General features: G+C 40.6%; 1 protein-coding gene across 2 annotated transcripts in view; it reads left to right on the forward strand.

Moving 5' to 3' along the window:
- Positions 1-18,246, forward strand: part of USP54 (ubiquitin specific peptidase 54) — a 109,918-nt gene that overhangs the window by 73,632 nt on the left and 18,040 nt on the right. For both annotated transcript variants that reach the window (XM_060034788.1, XM_060034789.1), the window contains 7 exons: positions 1,132-1,263; positions 1,433-1,813; positions 2,069-2,300; positions 3,447-3,580; positions 12,569-12,736; positions 15,181-15,300; positions 16,233-16,428. In XM_060034788.1, coding sequence (XP_059890771.1) covers positions 1,132-1,263; positions 1,433-1,813; positions 2,069-2,300; positions 3,447-3,580; positions 12,569-12,736; positions 15,181-15,300; positions 16,233-16,428 — 1,363 coding nt within the window. The remainder of the gene's footprint in view (positions 1-1,131; positions 1,264-1,432; positions 1,814-2,068; positions 2,301-3,446; positions 3,581-12,568; positions 12,737-15,180; positions 15,301-16,232; positions 16,429-18,246) is intronic.

Below are 18,246 nucleotides of genomic sequence, written 5' to 3' on the forward strand. Positions count from 1 at the left end.
CTACTGCAAAGTGTGATTTTTTTAGATTGTATTTCTGAAACTGTGAAACAGGGAGAAACCAAGTCACAGGATAAATAAGGAGAGTCAGGCTTATTTTAAGGGTTTGTGAATGGCTGGGGGTGGAGGAGCATGCCCATTGGATTTTACATTTGTGGATTTCGTTGTTCCAACTGATAAGTCTTTCTTATGGGCCCAGAGATAGCAAATGATTAGATAAAAGCAATAAGAGATTGCGTTGGTAATTGAAAATATGTAGCCATATCATTGCATATCATACCTGAATATGTACAAGGATTTTCATAACTAACATATGGAAGCAAATTTCTGTTAGCTCTCAGATGTTTGAGAACCCTAGGGGATTTCCTATAAGCCTATATTCCAATTTAATTCAGTTGCTTAATTCACCTTTGGCTTCCAGCAGCTTAGATGATTATATCCTTTAGAATCTGACCTTTGCTGTTGTCAGATCACACTTATACATTCACATACTGTGGGCGTGAAGTATGGCAAGTTACATAAAAGAGCCCAGATCTCCTGGGTTTCCCAGTGATTAGTATTGAGGAGCTATGAAGTGTAATCTCTGGGCGAAGTCAAGTTTGGTAAAGCATGGGTTATGGCTGGGAATGAGAATTATTCAAAGTTCAGATGTCCTTTGGAATGATTCACATTTAAGGAATGTTTAGAACTGGGTCTTAAAGCCATATACGATCAGAGCTCTTGTGGGCAAAGGCTGGGGCACCTAGGATAATACCAGATGTAATAAAAATTAAACTTCACTCGGTATGTGTTGCTACCATGATATTCTTATATAATCTTTAAAACTTTTGCCTTTTAAAAACTACCAAGTAATGTGTCCTTCTGGGTCACTGGGAAGGATTATGAGTGGGATCGAGATTGGTAATTGCTCAAGAGACATTGTAAATTTGGAAGTTCCCACTAAATACTTGAGCTTTTTTGCCTTTATCTATTGAGAGATTCCTGCTACACTTAAATCACATAGTCTTGGCCTCTACAGCTTCCGATCCACTAAGTTTGTGGGACTGCCATGAATCCCAAAGGGAGAGTAGGTTCTCTAAAGGATGGAGGTCAGTCTCAGATACCAGCTTACCCCCATTTCCTTGTTTTTTTCAGGACACCTGACTGATAGTGAATGTAATCAGAAACTCCCATCCAAGAAAGGGTCACTGATAGAGCGCAAGAGGAGCTCTGGCCGGGTCAGGAGGAAAGGCGATGAGCTTCAGGCCTCAGGGTACCACAGTGAAGGCAAGCCCCCCTGCATAGTTTCTCTTTCTTTACTCACTCTGTCACACTCACACTCCAACTGTGGCTTCTCCTGTCTGCTCAAAGGCCTTTCATTCTTTTTTGACTCTGGGGTCTGGGTGCCCGTGATGACTTTAAACATTTACAGTTGTTTCATCCTTTGTGTTTTTAGGAGAAACACTGAAAGAGAAGCAGGCTCCTAGGAATGCCTCCAAATCATCCAGCAGCACCAACAGGCTAAGGGATTTTAAAGAGACAGTCAGCAATATTATCCATAACAGACCATCCCTGGTTTCTCAGACCAACCTAGGATCTCCCTGTGGGGGCAGGGGAGGAGACCAGACTGACAAAAAACCTCCTCGGAACCTGCCTTTACACTCTCGTGACTGGGAAGTAGAGAGTACCAGCAGTGAGTCAAAATCCAGTTCTTCTAGCAAGTATCGTCCAACATGGAGACCCAAACGGGAGTCTCTCAATATTGACAGTATCTTTAGTAAGGAAAAAAGGAAGCACGCTGGCTATACGCAGCTTAGCCCCTTTTCTGAGGATTCAGGTAAGGAGATAATTAGGGAAGAATTGAGCTTTTGAATAAAGTTGATTTTTGTATTTTTAAAAAAACCTGGGTTTTCTGGTAGACTTGGCAAGGTGCATTTTTACCTTGAAGGGTAAAAATTTTACCCTCATGGGTCGCCTTTTGGGGATATGAGTTCAGTGAATGAGTAGCTAGAGGGAAGGGTTAGTTATATCTTGATTTGAGGCAGATGCTAAATCTACCTCCTTTTCCATACTTGTTCTTTCATTGAGATAGCTAAAGAATTTACACCAGACGAATTAAGCAAGCCACCTGCTTACGACATTAAGACTGGCGGACCAAGACCCCAGTACAAGATCTGGGGCCCATTACGGCCAGGCTGTCACCTTTTAGAGCAGCACCCTCGCCTAATCCAGCGAATGGAATCTGGCTATGAGAGCAGTGAGAGGAACAGCAGCAGCCCTGTCAGCCTGGATGCAGCCCTGCCTGAGAGCTCGAATGTCTGCAGGTATTGTTTGACCTTTGAATAGCTACATTGTCCCTTGCAGAAATGTGAGCCAGCAAGAGGCTTTTAAACTCAGACAAGTGAAGAGATGGACTTTATTACCATCTTGTGGGCAAGCAAAATGTGCTCGATCAACTTTCTATGGCAACAGTACCCTCTGCTGGGAGAAGCAGCAAAGACATTTGAGAAAGGAGAGGCAACTTTTAAAGTATTATATATAAAATAATTGTTTAGTAAATAACTTTTTTTTTTTTTTTTTGCGGTACGCGGGCCTGTCACTGTTGTGGCCTCTCCCGTTGCGGAGCACAGGCTCCGGACGCGCAGGCTCAGCGGCCATGGCTCACGGGCCCAGCCACTCCGCGGCATGTGGGATCTTCCCGGACCGGGGCACGAACCCGCGTCCCCTGCATTGGCAGGCGGACTCCCAACCACTGCGCCACCAGGGAAGCCCAGTAAATAACTTTTATTGAAAGAATGAGTTAGTGAACCAAAACTTACATAGTTATACAATCAGAGAGAAAACCCAATTTTTATTTATTCTTGCCTTTTATATTAGGCTTTTTTATTTAAGATCACTGGGGATTCTGTGTCTTACGAAGCCAGTGATATTCATAATTCCATAAGATAATGATGACAGTTTAATAGTGGTCATTGCACCCTGTCCATAGGGCCTATTTGCTTTATAACTTTCAGATCTCCATATATTGTTTTTACTGAGTTGCCTCAGAGACAAGTTTCCTAACAGTATATAGCTTTGAAAGGAGTGATATCTTCTGTAAGAGTGATAACTGTATCCTCATACTTTCCCACTGCTCTTCCCTGACATCAGACCCTGTTTAGTTTTACACATGAGAAGATGCTACAAAAGCATAAGAAAGAGGAAGCCAATCCATATGAGAGCATTTGTTTATTAATTCATTAAATAAGTTTTGTGCCAGACACTGCTAGATGTACAAAATGTGAATGAGGTGAGATAAGATGGGGGAACAAGTGGGTATTTCAATTTTCAGAAGTAGTTTTGCAGGTATTTTAATTATATTAGTTCGATGTTTGGGGTTTTTGTTGTAGTTTTGGAGGGAATTTAGTCCTAGGAATGTTGCTAGTTATCAGCCTTCTGATGCTTTCACTAGACTGGTTTCTGTTTTGAAGGGATACAAGTGCTAAGAGATCAGCTGGGTTGGCCCCTTCCTGGCGTCACATCCCAAAGTCTCACAGTAGTAGCATCCTGGAGGCAGACTCCACAGTATCCAGGAGTGGCTGGACAAAGAATCAGCCCCTCTCAGGTAAGCGCAAGGACGTTGGATTTGGAGAATTGGATTTTACTGCCAGTTCTATTTGGGAAACAGCCTAACCTGAGCACATTTGAAATTAGAGGACAATTGTACTTTGTTCCATCAGAATGTAAATGTGAAGACGTTTGATCTGCTCCATCTCTGGATTTATCTTTTTTGTTGTTGTTGTTCTCTATCATGGCTTGCCTGCTTGCTCCTTTCCACCTTGGAGAGAGCCCTGGAGGGAGCAAGAAGGAACAGAAATATGGTGAACAGTATCAGTAGCACCTGCTTTCTTCAGAAGAATAACTCCTAGGGCTTTCCTTGGTATAGAGGCATTCTTGTGGGAACGGATTTTTTATTGTTTAGTATTATGAATTGAGATAACAAAGGGGACATGTAGGCTATGGGCAAAACTGGGAAATAAGCAGGTCAGAACTCCCCTTGCCCCTGCCTCTATATCCTGTCTAGTATCCCTGCTTTGTTTTTCCTTCTTGAATGTGCCTGTCCCTCCTTCTCAAAACAAGCTTTAAAGGAATGATCTAACTCTTTTACACTAGATGTATGTGACTGAGAATAGTTTAAAGTATGCTTTCTCTAAGAGAAACTAGCATTTTAACAAGTCAAAGCCTGAAGATAAAGGGATATTGGAATTTCAGGTATGAGACACCAAGCATAGACATTTGAGGTAGTCATAGGTTTTATATCCTTTTTACATTCTTCTCACAGCACACATATATACTTACAGTGCGTATTCAAATAAGTAAAATAAATCCTTTACTTACTCACAGCTGAAAATTGAGGTGGTAACTATGTAGTCTCCCGAACATGGAGACTTTTTGTGATGCTTGAAGGAAGGTGGTGAGTATTCAGTATTGTTTAGTTGGCTGAGGAGTTCTGGGGTCCATTCGTCTAACTTAGAAATCAACCTTCTCTGAAAGATGTGTTTCATCCCTTTTTTTTCTGGTATGTTAGATCAGTTGGGAGTAGGGTGTGTGGGCAGAAACCTAACTATGGTCTGGTTTAATGAGCTTCTGAATATAGATATGTGGCCAGCTCACTAGGGAGACGAGGACAGAATATTATGTGCCAACCTGTAGAGATGACACCAGGAACATTACTAGTCTGACCACCAGTTCTCTTAATGGCCACTGAAAGTTCTTAAAGGTGGCTGGAAGGGTGATATGCAGCAGAAATAAAAAGGCATGAACACTTTTAGGTGTGAGTGCCATAGATTGCTAACATCTGGCAGAGCAGAACAATGCCTGTAGAAGCAGATATCTCTGAAATCCTGGGCTAGAGTAGGTTATAGTGAGAAATCCATGGAAGAGATTCATTCTTCCTAATGAAATTATAGGTTTGGTTTATTTCCCACATTTTAATTTATCTCATATTGACTAACATTGCTTTGAGAAACTTGTGCTCTTCCATGAGCCTGTTCCCCCTTCTCTTTCCTTCGACAGCCAATAGTTTTTCAGCACACTAAAGACTGAGTCTCATGATTTCACTGATAGCCCTAATTCTAGATTAGCTGGATAGAATTCACCAACTGGATTCCTCAACTGGTAAAAGATATTTGGCAAGGAGTTAGAATAAATTCCTCACACACCATACACCCCACCATCCTCTTTGTATAGTTAACCCTATTTTTTTTATCTGGTGACACTGACCACCCTTTTACAAAATTACAGAAGTAAATGTTAGCCCAACAATTCAGTAACTTGCCCATTGCCTCTTCAAACTGAAGGAACCACTGTTATCATTATGGCATGTATCTTCCTACATCTCTTTCTGTGCTTTCTATTCTATGTACAAGTACATAGATAAGTTTTTTTATTTATACATCTTTATTGGGGTATAATTGCTTCACAATGCTGTGTTAGTTTCTGTTGTGCAACAAAGTGAATCAGCCATATGCATACATATATTCCCATATCCCCTCCCTTTTGAGCCTCCCTCCCACCCTCCCTATCCTACCTCTCTAGGTCATCGCAAATCACCGAGCTGATTTCCCTGTGCTATGCTGCTGCTTCCCACTAGCTATCTATTTTACATTTGGTAGTGTATATATGTCCATGCCACTCTCTCACTTTGTCCCAGCTTACCCTTCCCCCTCCCTATATCCTCAAGTCCATTCTGTAGTAGGTCTGCATCTTTATTCCTGTCCTGCTACTAGGTTCATCAGTACCATTTTTTTAGATTCCATATACATGCGTTCGCATATGGTATTTGTTATTCTCTTTCTGACTTACTTCACTCTGTATGACAAACTCTAGGTCCATCCACCTCGCTACAAATAATTCAATTTCGTTTCTTTCTATGGCAGAGTAATATTCCATTGTATATATGTGTCACATCTTCTTTATCCATTCATCTGTCAATGGACATTTAGGTTGCTTCCATATCCTGACTGTAGTAAATAGTGCTGCAGTGAACTTTGTGGTACATGTCTCTTTTTGAATTATGGTTTTCTCAGGGTATATGCCCAGTAGTGGGATTGCTGGGTCATATGATAGTTCTATTTTTAGTTTTTTTAAGGAACCTCCATACTGTTCTCCATAGTGGCTGTATCAATTTGCATTTCCACCAACAGTGCAGGAGGGTTCCCTTTTCACCACACCCTCCTCTCCAGCTTTATTGTTTCTCTCTCTCTCTCTCCCTCTCTCTCTCTCTCTCTCTCTCTCTCTCTATATATATATATATATTATTTTTTTTTTTGCGGTATGCAGGCCTCTCACTGTTGTGGCCTCTCCCGTTGCGGAGCACAGGCTCCGGACGCGCAGGCTCAGCGGCCATGGCTCACGGGCCCAGCCGCTCTGCGGCATGTGGGATCTTCCCAGACCGGGGCACGAACCCATGTCCCCTGCTTCGGCAGGCGGACTCTCAACCACTGCGCCACCAGGGAAGCCCTCTATATTTTTTGATAATGGCCATTCTGACTGGTATGAGGTGATATCTCATTGTAGTTTTGATTTGCATTTCTCTAATAATTAGTGATGTTGAGCATCTTTTCATGTGCCTCTCAGCCATCTGTATGTCTCCTTTGGTGAAATGTCTGTTTAGGTCTTCTGCACATTTTTAATTGGGTTGTTTGTTTTTTTGATATTGAGCTCCATGAGCTGTTTGTATATTTTGGAGATTAGTCCTTTGTCAGTTGCTTTGTTTGCAAATATTTTCTCCCATTCTGAGGGTTGACTTTTCATCTTGTTTATGGTTTCCTTTGCTGTGCAAAAGCTTTTAAGTTTCATTAGGTCCCATTTGTTTATTTTTGTTTTTAGTTTCATTACTCTAGGAGGTCGGTCAAAAAAGATCTTGCTGTGGTTCATGTCAAAGAGTGTTTTTCCTGTGTTTTCCTGTAAGAGTTTTATAGTGTCTGGTCTTACATTTAGGTCTTTAATCCATTTGGAGTTTATTTTTGTGTATGGTGTTAGGTAGTGTTCTAATTCCATTCGTTTACATGTAGCTGTCCAGTTTTCCCAGCACCACTTATTGAAGAGGCTGTCTTTTCTTCATTGTATTTTCTTGCCTCCTTTGTCATAAATTAGGTGACCACATGTGCATGGGTTTATCTCTGGGCTTTGTATCCTGTTCCATTGATCTGTATTTCTGTTTTTGTGCCAGTACCATACCATCTTGATTACTGTAGCTTTGTAGAATAGTTTGAAGTCAAGGAGCCTGATTCCTCCAGCTCCATTTTTCTTTCTCAAGATTGCTGTATCTATTCAGGGTCTTTTGTGTTTCCATACAAATTGTGCAATTTTTTGTTCTAGTTCTGTGAAAAATGCCATTGGTAGTTTGATAGAGATTGCATTGAATCTGTAGATTGCTTTGGGTAGTATAGTCATTTTCATTATGTTGATTCTTCCAATCCAAGAACATGGTGTATTTCTCCATCTGTTTATGTCATCTTTGATTTCTTTCATCAGTGTTTTATAGTTTTCTGCATACAGGTCTTTTGCCTCCTTAGGTAGGTTTATACCTAGTTATTTTATTGTTTTTGTTGCAATGGTAAATGGGATTGTTTCCTTAATTTCTCTTTCTGATTTTTCGTTGTTAGTGTATAGGAATGCCAGAGATTTCTGTGCATTAATTTTGTATCCTGCAACCTTACCAAATTCATTGATTAGTTCTAGTAGTTTTCCGGTGGCATCTTTAGGGTTTTCTATGTATAGTATCATGTCATCTGCAAACAGTGACAGTTTTACTTCTTCTTTTCCAATTTGTATTCCTTTTATTTCTTTTTCTTCTCTGATTGCTGTGGCTAGGACTTCCAAAACTATGTTGAATAAGAGTGGCAAGAGTGGACATCCTTGTCTTGTTTCTGACCTTAGTGGAAATGAGTATGATGTTTGCTGTGGGTTTGTCATATATGGCCTTTATTATGTTGAGGTAGTTTCCCTCTATGCCCATTTTCTGGGGAGTTTTTATCATAAATGGGTGTTGAATTTTGTAAAAAGCTTTTTCTGCATCTATTGAGATGATCATATGGTTTTTATTCCTTAATTTGTTAATATGGTGTATCACATTGAATGATTTGCGTATATTGAAGAATCCTTGCATTCCTGGGATAAATTCCACTTGATCATGGTTGATGATCATTTTAATATGTTGTTGGATTCTGTTTGCTAGTATTTTGTTCAGTATTTTTGCATCTATGTTCATCAGTGATATTGGTCTATAATTTTCTTTTATTGTGATATCTTTTTCTGGTTTTGGTATCAGGGTGATGGTGGCTTTGTAGAATGAATTTGGGAGTGTTCCTCCCTCTGCAGTTGTTTGGAAGAGTTTGAGAAGGATGGGTATTAGCTCTTCTCTAAATGTTTGATAGAATTCACCTGTGAAGACATCTGGTCCTGGACTTTTGTTTGTTGGAAGATTTTTAATTACAGTTTCAATTTCATTACTTGTGATAGGTCTGTTTATATTTTCTAATTCTTCTTGGTTCAGTCTGGAAAATTGTACCTTTCCAAGAATTTGTCCATTTCTTCATGGTTGTCCATTTTATTGGCATATAGTTGTTTGTAGTAGTCTCTTATAATCCTTTGTATTTCTGTGGTGTCAAGTTGTGATTTCTCCTTTTTCATTTCTGATTTTATTGATCTGCATCCTCTCCCTTTTTTCTTGATGAGTCTGGCTAATGGTTTATCAATTTTATCTTCTCAAAGAACCAACTTTTAGTTTTATTGATCTTTGCTATTGTTTTCTTCATCTCTATTTCATTTATTTCTTCTCTGATCTTTATGATTTCCTTCCTTCTACTGACTTTGGGTTTTCTTTGTTCTTCTTTCTCTAGTTGCTTTAGGTGTAGGGTTAGATTGTTTATTTGAGATTTTTCTTGTTTCGTGAGGTGAGATTGAATTGCTGTAAACTTCCCTCTTATAACTGCTTTTGCTGTATCCCATAGGTTTTGGGTTATTGTGTTTTCATTGTCATTTGTTTCTATGTATTTTTAATTTCTTCTTTGATTCTTCAGTGATCTCTTGGTTATTTAGTAGCACACTGTTTAACCTCCATGTGTTTGTGTTTTTTACAGTTTTTTTCTGTAATTGATTTCCAATCTCATAGCATTGTGGTCAAAAAAGATGCTTGGTACGATTTCAGTTTTCTTAAATTTTCCGAGGCTTGATTTGTGACCCAAGATGTGACCTATCCTGGAGAATGTTCAGTGTGCACTTGAGAAGAAAGTGTATTCTTCCACTTTCAGGTGGAATCTTCTATAAATATCAATTAAATCTATCTGGTCTATTGTGTCATTTAAAGCTTGTGTTTCCTTATTTATTTTCTGTTTGGATGATCTGTCCATTGGTGTAAGTGGGGTGTTAAAGTCCCCTACTATTATTGTGTTACTGTCCATTTCCCCATTCATGGTTGTTAGCATTTGCCTTTTGTATTGAGGTGCTCCTATGTTGGGTGCATAAACATTTATAATTGTTATATCTTCTTCTTGGATTGATCCCTTGATCATTATGTAGTGTCCTTCCTTATCTCTTGTAACAGTCTTTCTTTTAAAGTCTATTTTATCTGATACAAGTATTGCTACTCTAGCTTTCTTTTGATTTCCATTTGCATGGAATATCTTTTTCCATCCCTTCACTTTTAGTCTGTATGTGTCCCTGAGTCTGAAGTGGGTCTCTTGTAGACAGCTCATAATGGGTCTTGTTTTTGTATCCATTCATCCAGTCTGTGTCTTTTGGTGGGGGCATTTAATCCATTTACATTGAAGGTTATTATCGATATGTATGTTCCTATTACCATTTTCTTAATTGTTTTGAGTTTGTTTTATGGATCTTTTTCTTCTCTTGTGTTTCCTGCCTAGAGAAGTTTCCTTTAGCATTTGTTGTAAAGCTGGTTTGGTGGTGCTGAATTCTCTTGGCTTTTGGTTGTCTGAAAAGCTTTTGATTTCTCCCTTGAATCTGAATGAGATCCTTGCTGGGTAATCTTGGTTGTAAGTTATTCTCTTTTATCACTTTAAGTATATCCTGCCACTCCCTTCTGGCCTGCAGAGTTTCTGCTGAAAAATCAGCTGAAAAATCCCTTATGGGGATTCCTTTGTATGTTATTTTTTGCTTTTCCCTTTCTGTTTTTAATATTTTTTCTTTGCATTTAATTTTTGTTAGTTTGATTAATATGTGTCTTGGTGTGGTTCTCCTAGGGTTTATCTTGTATGTGACTCTCTGCAGTTCCTGGACTTCAGTGACTATTTCCTTTCCCATGTTAGGGAAGTTTTCCAGTATAATCTCTTCAAAAATATTTTCTCAGACCCTTCTTTTTCTCTTTTTCTTCTGGGACCCCTACAATTCGAATGTTGGTACATTAAGTGTTGCGCCAGATGTCTCTGAGATTGTCTTCAATTCTTTTCATTCTTTTTCCTTTATTCTGCTCCTCAGCAGTTATTTCCACCATTCTGTCTTCCAGCTCACTTACTCGTTCTTCTGCCTCAGTTATTCTGTTATTGATTCCTTCTAGCGTATTTTTCATTTCACTTATTGTGTTGTTCACCTCTGTTTGTTTGTTCTTTAGTTCTTCTAGGTCTTTGTTAAATATTTCTTGTATTTTCTCAATCTGTACCTCCATTCTATTTCTGAGATTCTGGATCACTTTACTATCATTACTCTGAATTTTTTTTCAGATAGATTGCCTATTTCCTCTTCATTTATTTGGTCTTGTAGGTTTTTACCTTGCTCCTTCATCTATGACATATTTTTTTGCTGGCTAATTTTTTTTTTTTTATGAGTGGGATTGTGTTTCTGTCTTACTGGTTTTTTGGCCTGAGGCTTCCAGCACTGGAGTTTGTGGGCTCTTGGGTAGATCTGGGTCTTGGTGCTGAGATGAGGACCTCTGGGAGACCTCACTCCGATGAATATTCTCTGGGGTCTGAGGTTCTCTGTTAGTCCAGTGGTTCGGATTTGGAGTTTCCACCACAGGAGCTTGGGCCCAGCCCCCGGTTTGTGAACCATGATGCCGCAAACCGTGTGGGGTGGCAAAAAATAAAACAGAACAATAACAAAGAGTAAAAATAAAATTAGATTAGGAAACTAACAGATATGTTAGAAATAAAATGAAAATAAAAATATAGATGAAACAACAACCAGAAGGTAAAACAGAACCACAATAGTAAAAAAGAGGAGGGGAAAAAAGAAAAAAAAAGGCAGAAAAGGCCTTGGCTGTGGGGGCAGGGCTTAGGCAGGGGTGGGGTTTAGGTGGTGGGCGAGGCCTGTGCTTAGGACGCACAGGGCTGGAAAAGGCCATCGGGGGGGTGGGGCTTAGGCTCAACATAACAGTAGGGGTCCAGGCGTGCCTCTGGTTTTGGTGGGTGGGGGACCCAGCCTGGGAGCCAGCAGGCTTCCCAGCCCAAGTGGGCAGGGCACACTCCCTCTGTGACTCTCCTGTTCCTCCGTCCTGGAGGGCCCCTCCATCCCGCCTGCCTCTTCTGTTCTCCTCCAGCCTCCCTCATATGCCCCCAGAACCAGTGTAGTAGAAGGGGCCTTTTGAGGGTGTAGGACCGGGCCTGAGAGCTGGGCAAGTTTCCCGGGCCAATTGGGCAGGGGAAACACCAGGCATGCTCCCCCTGATCTGAGCCCCCGAGGCTCCCTCCAGACACGGGAACCCCTCCCTGCTCCCAGCCACCCCTTGGGGGCACAGGTCCTGTCCTGCCTCCACTTCTCCTCCCCCCTTAGTCCCCCAATGTCCTACCGGGTCGCTTGGGGGTTCCTCCTGTCTCCCTGGGCATCGAGGTCCCCCACCAGCATCTGGCAGCTGCCCTAGTTGTCCATAGGTAAGTTTATTACTAGCATTTAAAAATAAATAAAAGGGTGTCATACTATAGATACTATTCTGTCACTTGATTTTTCACTTAATATATCATGGACATCCTTTTAGATCTGTTTGGGTCCATCTGTGAACACTGAAAAAATTAAATTTTTACTACTATCAATATTTTCCAAACTCATTAAAAAGGTGGTGGAAATTAAGAGGGAGAAATTGACTTGTTTGAAGCTTCCTGGTGAGTCACTGGTAGCACATGGTAGAGAATGCTGTCTAGTAGTTAAAAGCACAGATTATGAATTTAACCTATTTGACTTTAATTCAGCTTTACCGTTTGCCATTTTTGTTACCTTGGGTAAGTTATTTATCATCTTTGTGACTCAGTTTCTTCATTCTTAAAATGTGGGCAATAATAGTATCTACCTCACATATTATTGTGAGAATTAAATAACATATGTAAAAGTGCTTACAGCTATGCCTGTCACGTAGTAAATACTCAACAAATGTTAGTTGTCATGATGTTATTGTTGTTATAATGCACCCAATAAATATTATTATTATTCATGGCCTAGGTATCATCCTGAATCTGAAATGGAAAGCACTATGCAGATATGAACTCCAGACTGAAGCCAAGAGTTCCAAAGGAAAAGCAGTGCTGTGGCCATAAATACAGCAAGTGCTTAGTCTTGGTTATGGAAATGTGGCGACTTCTCTTCTCCCTTGCTTTTATTCCAGGTGGGGAGATATCTTCCAAAACTGAACTGGATGAATTGCAGGAAGAGGTGGCCAGAAGGGCCCAGGAACAGGAACTTCAAAGGAAACGAGAGAAGGAATTAGAGGCAGCTAAAGGGTTTAACCCTCATCCCAGCCGCTTCATGGACTTAGATGAACTGCAGAATCAGGGTAATTGTTGTGAGCATTAGGTTGTGGGTGATGGGGACAGAGAAAGCTGGGAGGAAAAAAGTATTCAAGCTCATAAATTCTGTCTTCTCTTTAGCCAAGTTATATTTTATCTTAATTCAGCCATTTCAGTGAGAGCTAGTTAAAGTAGGAGGTGACAGGCCTATTGGTTAGAGACAGGCACTGATTTGGGGCCCATTTATTAAAAGCTTGTAGATTGAAGATAGTATATTGTTCATGAAAAATATTTCTGATGAACAGCTATATAAGATGTAAATTAAACTACTCACAATTCAGAAACAGCAGAAAAAGGCAGTGAGTGAGCCACACTGACAGTGAGGGGAATTCTTCTCGCTCAGCAGAAATATGCCCTTGAGATTTCCTACCTGGAGCTTCAGGGAAGTGGATCTACCAAACAGGTTCTAAGAACACAGAGCCTGATTTCCTTTTGATCCTCTGATGATTCATATCCCAATCTCACATGATTTTCATGGACTTTATTTCAGCTTCTCCAGCTGCCCCACATTAGTTACTTTTTCTCCCTTCAATTGCTTTAGGACATCACTTTGTACCAGCAGAGACTAGCCTTCAAAATAAGAGTTCAAAAAGGCTGAGATATCTATTTTAAATAGGCCCTGAAACCTATATCTGTGTTTTTCTATGAAATGAGTTTATTATTCAGAACCTCCAGATGCAACAAATTGTGCTAAAGTAGTGTAAAGAATAGGAGCCGATGCTGTTTTGGGTGGCTGCTTTCTTTTGATCACTTCTTTCTTCTTATCAACACTTAGGAAAACTTCCTGGGCTTATTTGGGGGCTACTTTTCTCTTCTAATCCTACTGTCTTTTGATTCAAGGCAGTTGTTGCTTTATACTTTCCAAGGCATTGTTTTTTGTCTCCAAATTAGTTTACCATTCCTAGTTTTTTCTTCCTTTTTGTCCTTAAGCTATATCACATTGGTGTCTCAGGTTCATATTGCTTCTGAAAGAGGGGTCTTGTCATCTTCCTCCCTTGCCTTTCTCCCCGCTCTGTCAGTTGGGTAGTACCTTAGAGTTGAGAGTGGATCCCTCTGGCTGTATTTCATTGTCAGTTCTCCATACACTTTGGTTTAGAGCAAGGAATGGAGTGCTAAGATTCTAGAGGATAAGAATTAAAATTTAGTACAATCATTGACCAACTATATAGTTTGCCTATATCTCTGTAGAGAACTTTTTTTGTTTTAATTGCTCTAGCCACCACCTCTGATTATAAAGGTTGTATAGATTCAATTGATTTCAGATATAGTGAGAAAACTTCAGGCCTGAGTACCCCCTACCCCAGGGACCATACCTCTAGCAGTGGAGTAGAACCCAAATGTCAAGATCTTCAGAACCAACTTGTTACTTCTACTTCCTTCTCATTGTTCTCCGAAGCTATTGGTGAATTAGGGAGTGAATGTTAGGGGTATGGAAGAGCTTTTCTTACCATGTACAGCTGGAGGTTAATGGAGGATAGGTGCATTATGGGAGAAATGATTTTTTTTTCCTGTGAGCTTGTGAAAACTCACCATTAATCCCATTGTAGGGGAACTTGGGTTACAGGTTACTACTAATTTATGGTTATGAGTGAGTAAAAGGCAAGGGGATATATAAACTTGAGAATTCTTTTACAAAAGTTGCCCTTACAGTACTTTCTTGCTTTTCATGTGGCGCTGTCCCTAGACTGTCCTGCACCTGCTTTGGCACACATTCACTTTCAGGGGAGGAAGCAACATCTTATGCTCACTGCAAGGGAAGGTGACTTTTTTACAGTAGGTTTGGTGAGCAAGGGCATGATAGAAGTAAATACTTAGCAGTGCTGATGAAAGGTATGTGTGTGCAAACCAAGAACAAGGGCATTTCCACTGGCCTGGTAGATACATTGAAGTTAGGAACCGTAGAACACCTGTGCCCAAGAGGGGTATTGATTTTCCAGGTGCAGGTGGTACAAAGAAAACTATGAATTATGTAGGAAAGAAGTGTTACAGATGGCTTTTCACAGAGTACTGAAGCCACTTTTGCCTTAACACAGCAGTGGAGGTCTTGGTGGAGATCTGGGGCGTTGAACACAGGTTGCCAAGATGTATCTTGTTGCACTGTAGAGAAGCACGTCAGTTCCAGGCATAAGAACCCACCCTTCTATTATAGACAGTACTTTGTTCTTTCCTTGAGGGCCTCCCTTAGAGGTCTTGGAGTTGGAATATGTGGTGGACAATGACATGCCCCTCTTTCATGGCTTTGGTAAAGTCTCAGCTAAGGCAAAAATGGATGTCCTACGTGTTTCAGAGAATTCTTAATAGTAATGGTCAGTTGAGTAAGGGTGGACCAGAGGCTCAGCAGCAATGATCTATGTGCACTGAAGGGAAAAAACAGCACATAGGAAAAGTTGGAACAGATTGTTATGAAAATGAAAAGTGCTGGCCCTTTCAGGGAGGAGTGACGGCTTTGAGAGGTCCCTACAAGAGGCAGATTCAGTGTTTGAAGAGTCGCTGCATCTGGAACAGAAGGGAGACTGTGCTGCCGCTTTGGCTCTCTGTAACGAAGCTATCTGTAAGTAACTTTAACCGCTATGGCTATGGCACTTTTCACTAACTTCACAATAGGTATTATTAGTGTCGTCACTCAGATAGGATAAAAACAGCTTTTAAGTCTCCTCACTGTCACTCCCCCAAACTGAGGCACTTCAGCTATCTTTTGCCCTTCAGATTTCTAAATGTGCTAGGCGTTGTCACTGTGGCCTATGGATATTTACTGGGAAAACCTCAGCAGAAGTCTACAAATGAACCATCCAGCCAGACCTACCTTCTAATCCCAAAATAAAGTTAGATTTCAGATGTGAGGTTAGTCTGCTCTTTCTCTAGTTACTGACTAGTGAGGTGGAGCTTAGGGCAGGAAGAAATGAATAAATTGACTGTGACTTCCCAGGCCTGTGACTTTGTATTGCATATTTGATTTTTTATGTTTCTCCCCTGCCTTCCTGTTATGCTGCACCATAAGGTTACAGCAAGGGACTAAGGCTTAGAATTTGTATCTGGTTCTTTAATGTGACCCACAAGAAACTGTGTTCTATAAAGACAGATGCAGGTTTGGATCTTATTTCTGCTGTTGGCCATCAGGAAGGGGGAGATGGGAGCAGAGAATGGAGACCAGAGTCGGACAGGTCAGTTGCAAAGGACAATGAGAGTGGCAACGTCTAAGATGGAAGCACCAGTTTATCTTCCTGACTCATTTTAGTTTAGCTTTTTGTTTGTTTTTTAAATTTGAATTAACCTGTTTGGCCTCCATGGCTTCCATGAATGTTCCTTATAGCCAGAGGCAGCTCTGTGCCCTGGACAACATATGCATGGTCCACGCCTTGTATTCCTGCTGCATATTTTGAGTTTTACTGCATATCTTTGCTCATTTTTGGTTGAATTTTATTCTTTTTATTTTTGTTTGTATTTTTGTGTTCTGTTTCTGCTATATTTTCTTTTGCATTTTAGCTAAACTAAGACTTGCCCTGCATGGTGCCAGCTCTAGCACGCACAGCAGAGCCCTAGTCGATAAGAAGCTGCAAATCACTATTCGAAAAGCACGGAGCCTGCAGGATCGCATGCAGCAGCAGCAACCATCTCAGCCGCCGTCGCAGCCCTCAGCCTGCCTCCCCTCACAGAGGGGAGCCCTCCCTCAGCCAACAAGGTAGTGCCTGGGAACCATTGTAGTTTATGGACGCCAGGGGAGGAAGTGACCATGGGTGCTCCATAGCCAGCTCTCATTGTCTTGGCGACTCCAGGGGAGAGAGAAGAGTCCTCTGAAAAGATTTCTTCTCTCAGGTCAGACATACAATGAAAAGCTCATCCCACTGCTGGTCCTTTTCTTAATAGTTCCTAGAAAGATGCAGAGAGTATAGCATAATAAATAGACCACTTGTCTATATTTCCTGTGGGTGAGTTTGTCTCTGGACTTGTGTAATAACATGACTATTAAATTTGTACATATTATGGTCTTAGACATGGCAATCTGAATTACATTTCACTTTGCAGTAGAAACCGTGTGATTTATTTTGGGATTTCAGTGCTTCCTGTCCCTCAAGGAAGTAGAGAAAGCAGTCTTCCTTGCTCTGATTGATCCGTTGAGAGGAGACACAAAGATTCCCTTTGTTTTGCTTCCCTATGGTCAGGAGTAGGAAAAAAGTCCCCATGGCCATTGGTGTAGTTTCCCCATTTTAGCCCTTGAAATTGGCTGTTACTGAGAATAGATAGATTTAAGTAAGAATTAATTTTGGCTGTTAACAAGCCTGAGTAGTTTTCAGAATATAAACATTATAAAAGAAGCTAACATTTTTTGAATATTTGCTCAGGCACTAAGCTAAACTCTTTTATGTTTTATTTTATCTAATTCTCACAATAACCTTAGGAGACAGGGATTACTATTTAGCAATGGTTTATAAATAAGAAAACTCAGGCTCAGAGAGGATGAGATAAGTAAGGTACCCAGGATTACTCAGCTAGTAAGTGGTAGAAGCATGGAATTTAAATCCAGGTCTGTTTGACTCCATTAGGCTTTCCTTATAAGTAATATCATATTCTTCAAAATGTTGTAAGGGTGATTGAATGACTATGCCCACAAAAGTTTATAGTGTATTATCATTCAAATTTAATGCTCATAGCTAGGATCTTCTTCTTTCTTCTTTTCTCCTATTGTTTACCGCATTCGCTGAATGCTAATTTGAGAATCTGATCAGAGATGTGTTTTGATTATAAGCAATTTAGGCAGCTAAACTCTTTTCAGAAAACTTCTGCCATTAGATGTGTGTGAGTGATTGAGGTTTTATCTAAGTGCTTCTAGCCCTGAGTTCTTTAGGTCAGAAATACAAAACAATTAGTAAGAAATCTAACTGCAGTTAATCCCTACTTCCACTCCCAAATCTCAAGAGAGTCACAGCACATTACTTTGGGGAAATATCTCAGTAAACAAATACAACCAAATCCAGATTATAAAAATACATTTGAGGGCTTCCCTGGTGGCGCAGTGGTTGAGAGTCCGCCTGCCGGTGCAGGGGACATGGGTTTGTGCCCCGGTCCGGGAAGATCCCACATGCCGTGGAGCGGCTGGGCCCGTGAGCCATGGCCGCTGAGCCTGCACGTCCGGAGCCTCTGCTTCGCAACGGGAGAGGCCACAACAGTGAGAGGCCCGCGTACTAAAAAAAGAAAAAAAAAAAAAAATTTGAAATGGTTGATTTTTATATTAATCCCAGGAGCCCAAATCATCCTGTACTCTGTAAATGTGGCCTTCTGGTTCTTTTGGCTGATCTGCCTCTCAGGACCCTAGGGATGAGTGATTTCTAGGCTTTGCTTACCTTCTATTGTCATTTGCATATGGCATGAGCAATTTTTGTTTTTGAATTTGTAAGTAGAATATGATTGGAATGGGACTTTACAGGGAATGAAGAATATTAGCAAGAGCTTTATTTACTATTACTGTGGGCAACTTTGATGAGGGTATTTAATAAAGAGA

The sequence above is a fragment of the Delphinus delphis genome, chromosome 16, assembly GCF_949987515.2.
Source record: "Delphinus delphis chromosome 16, mDelDel1.2, whole genome shotgun sequence".
NCBI classification, from domain to species: Eukaryota; Metazoa; Chordata; class Mammalia; order Artiodactyla; family Delphinidae; genus Delphinus; species Delphinus delphis.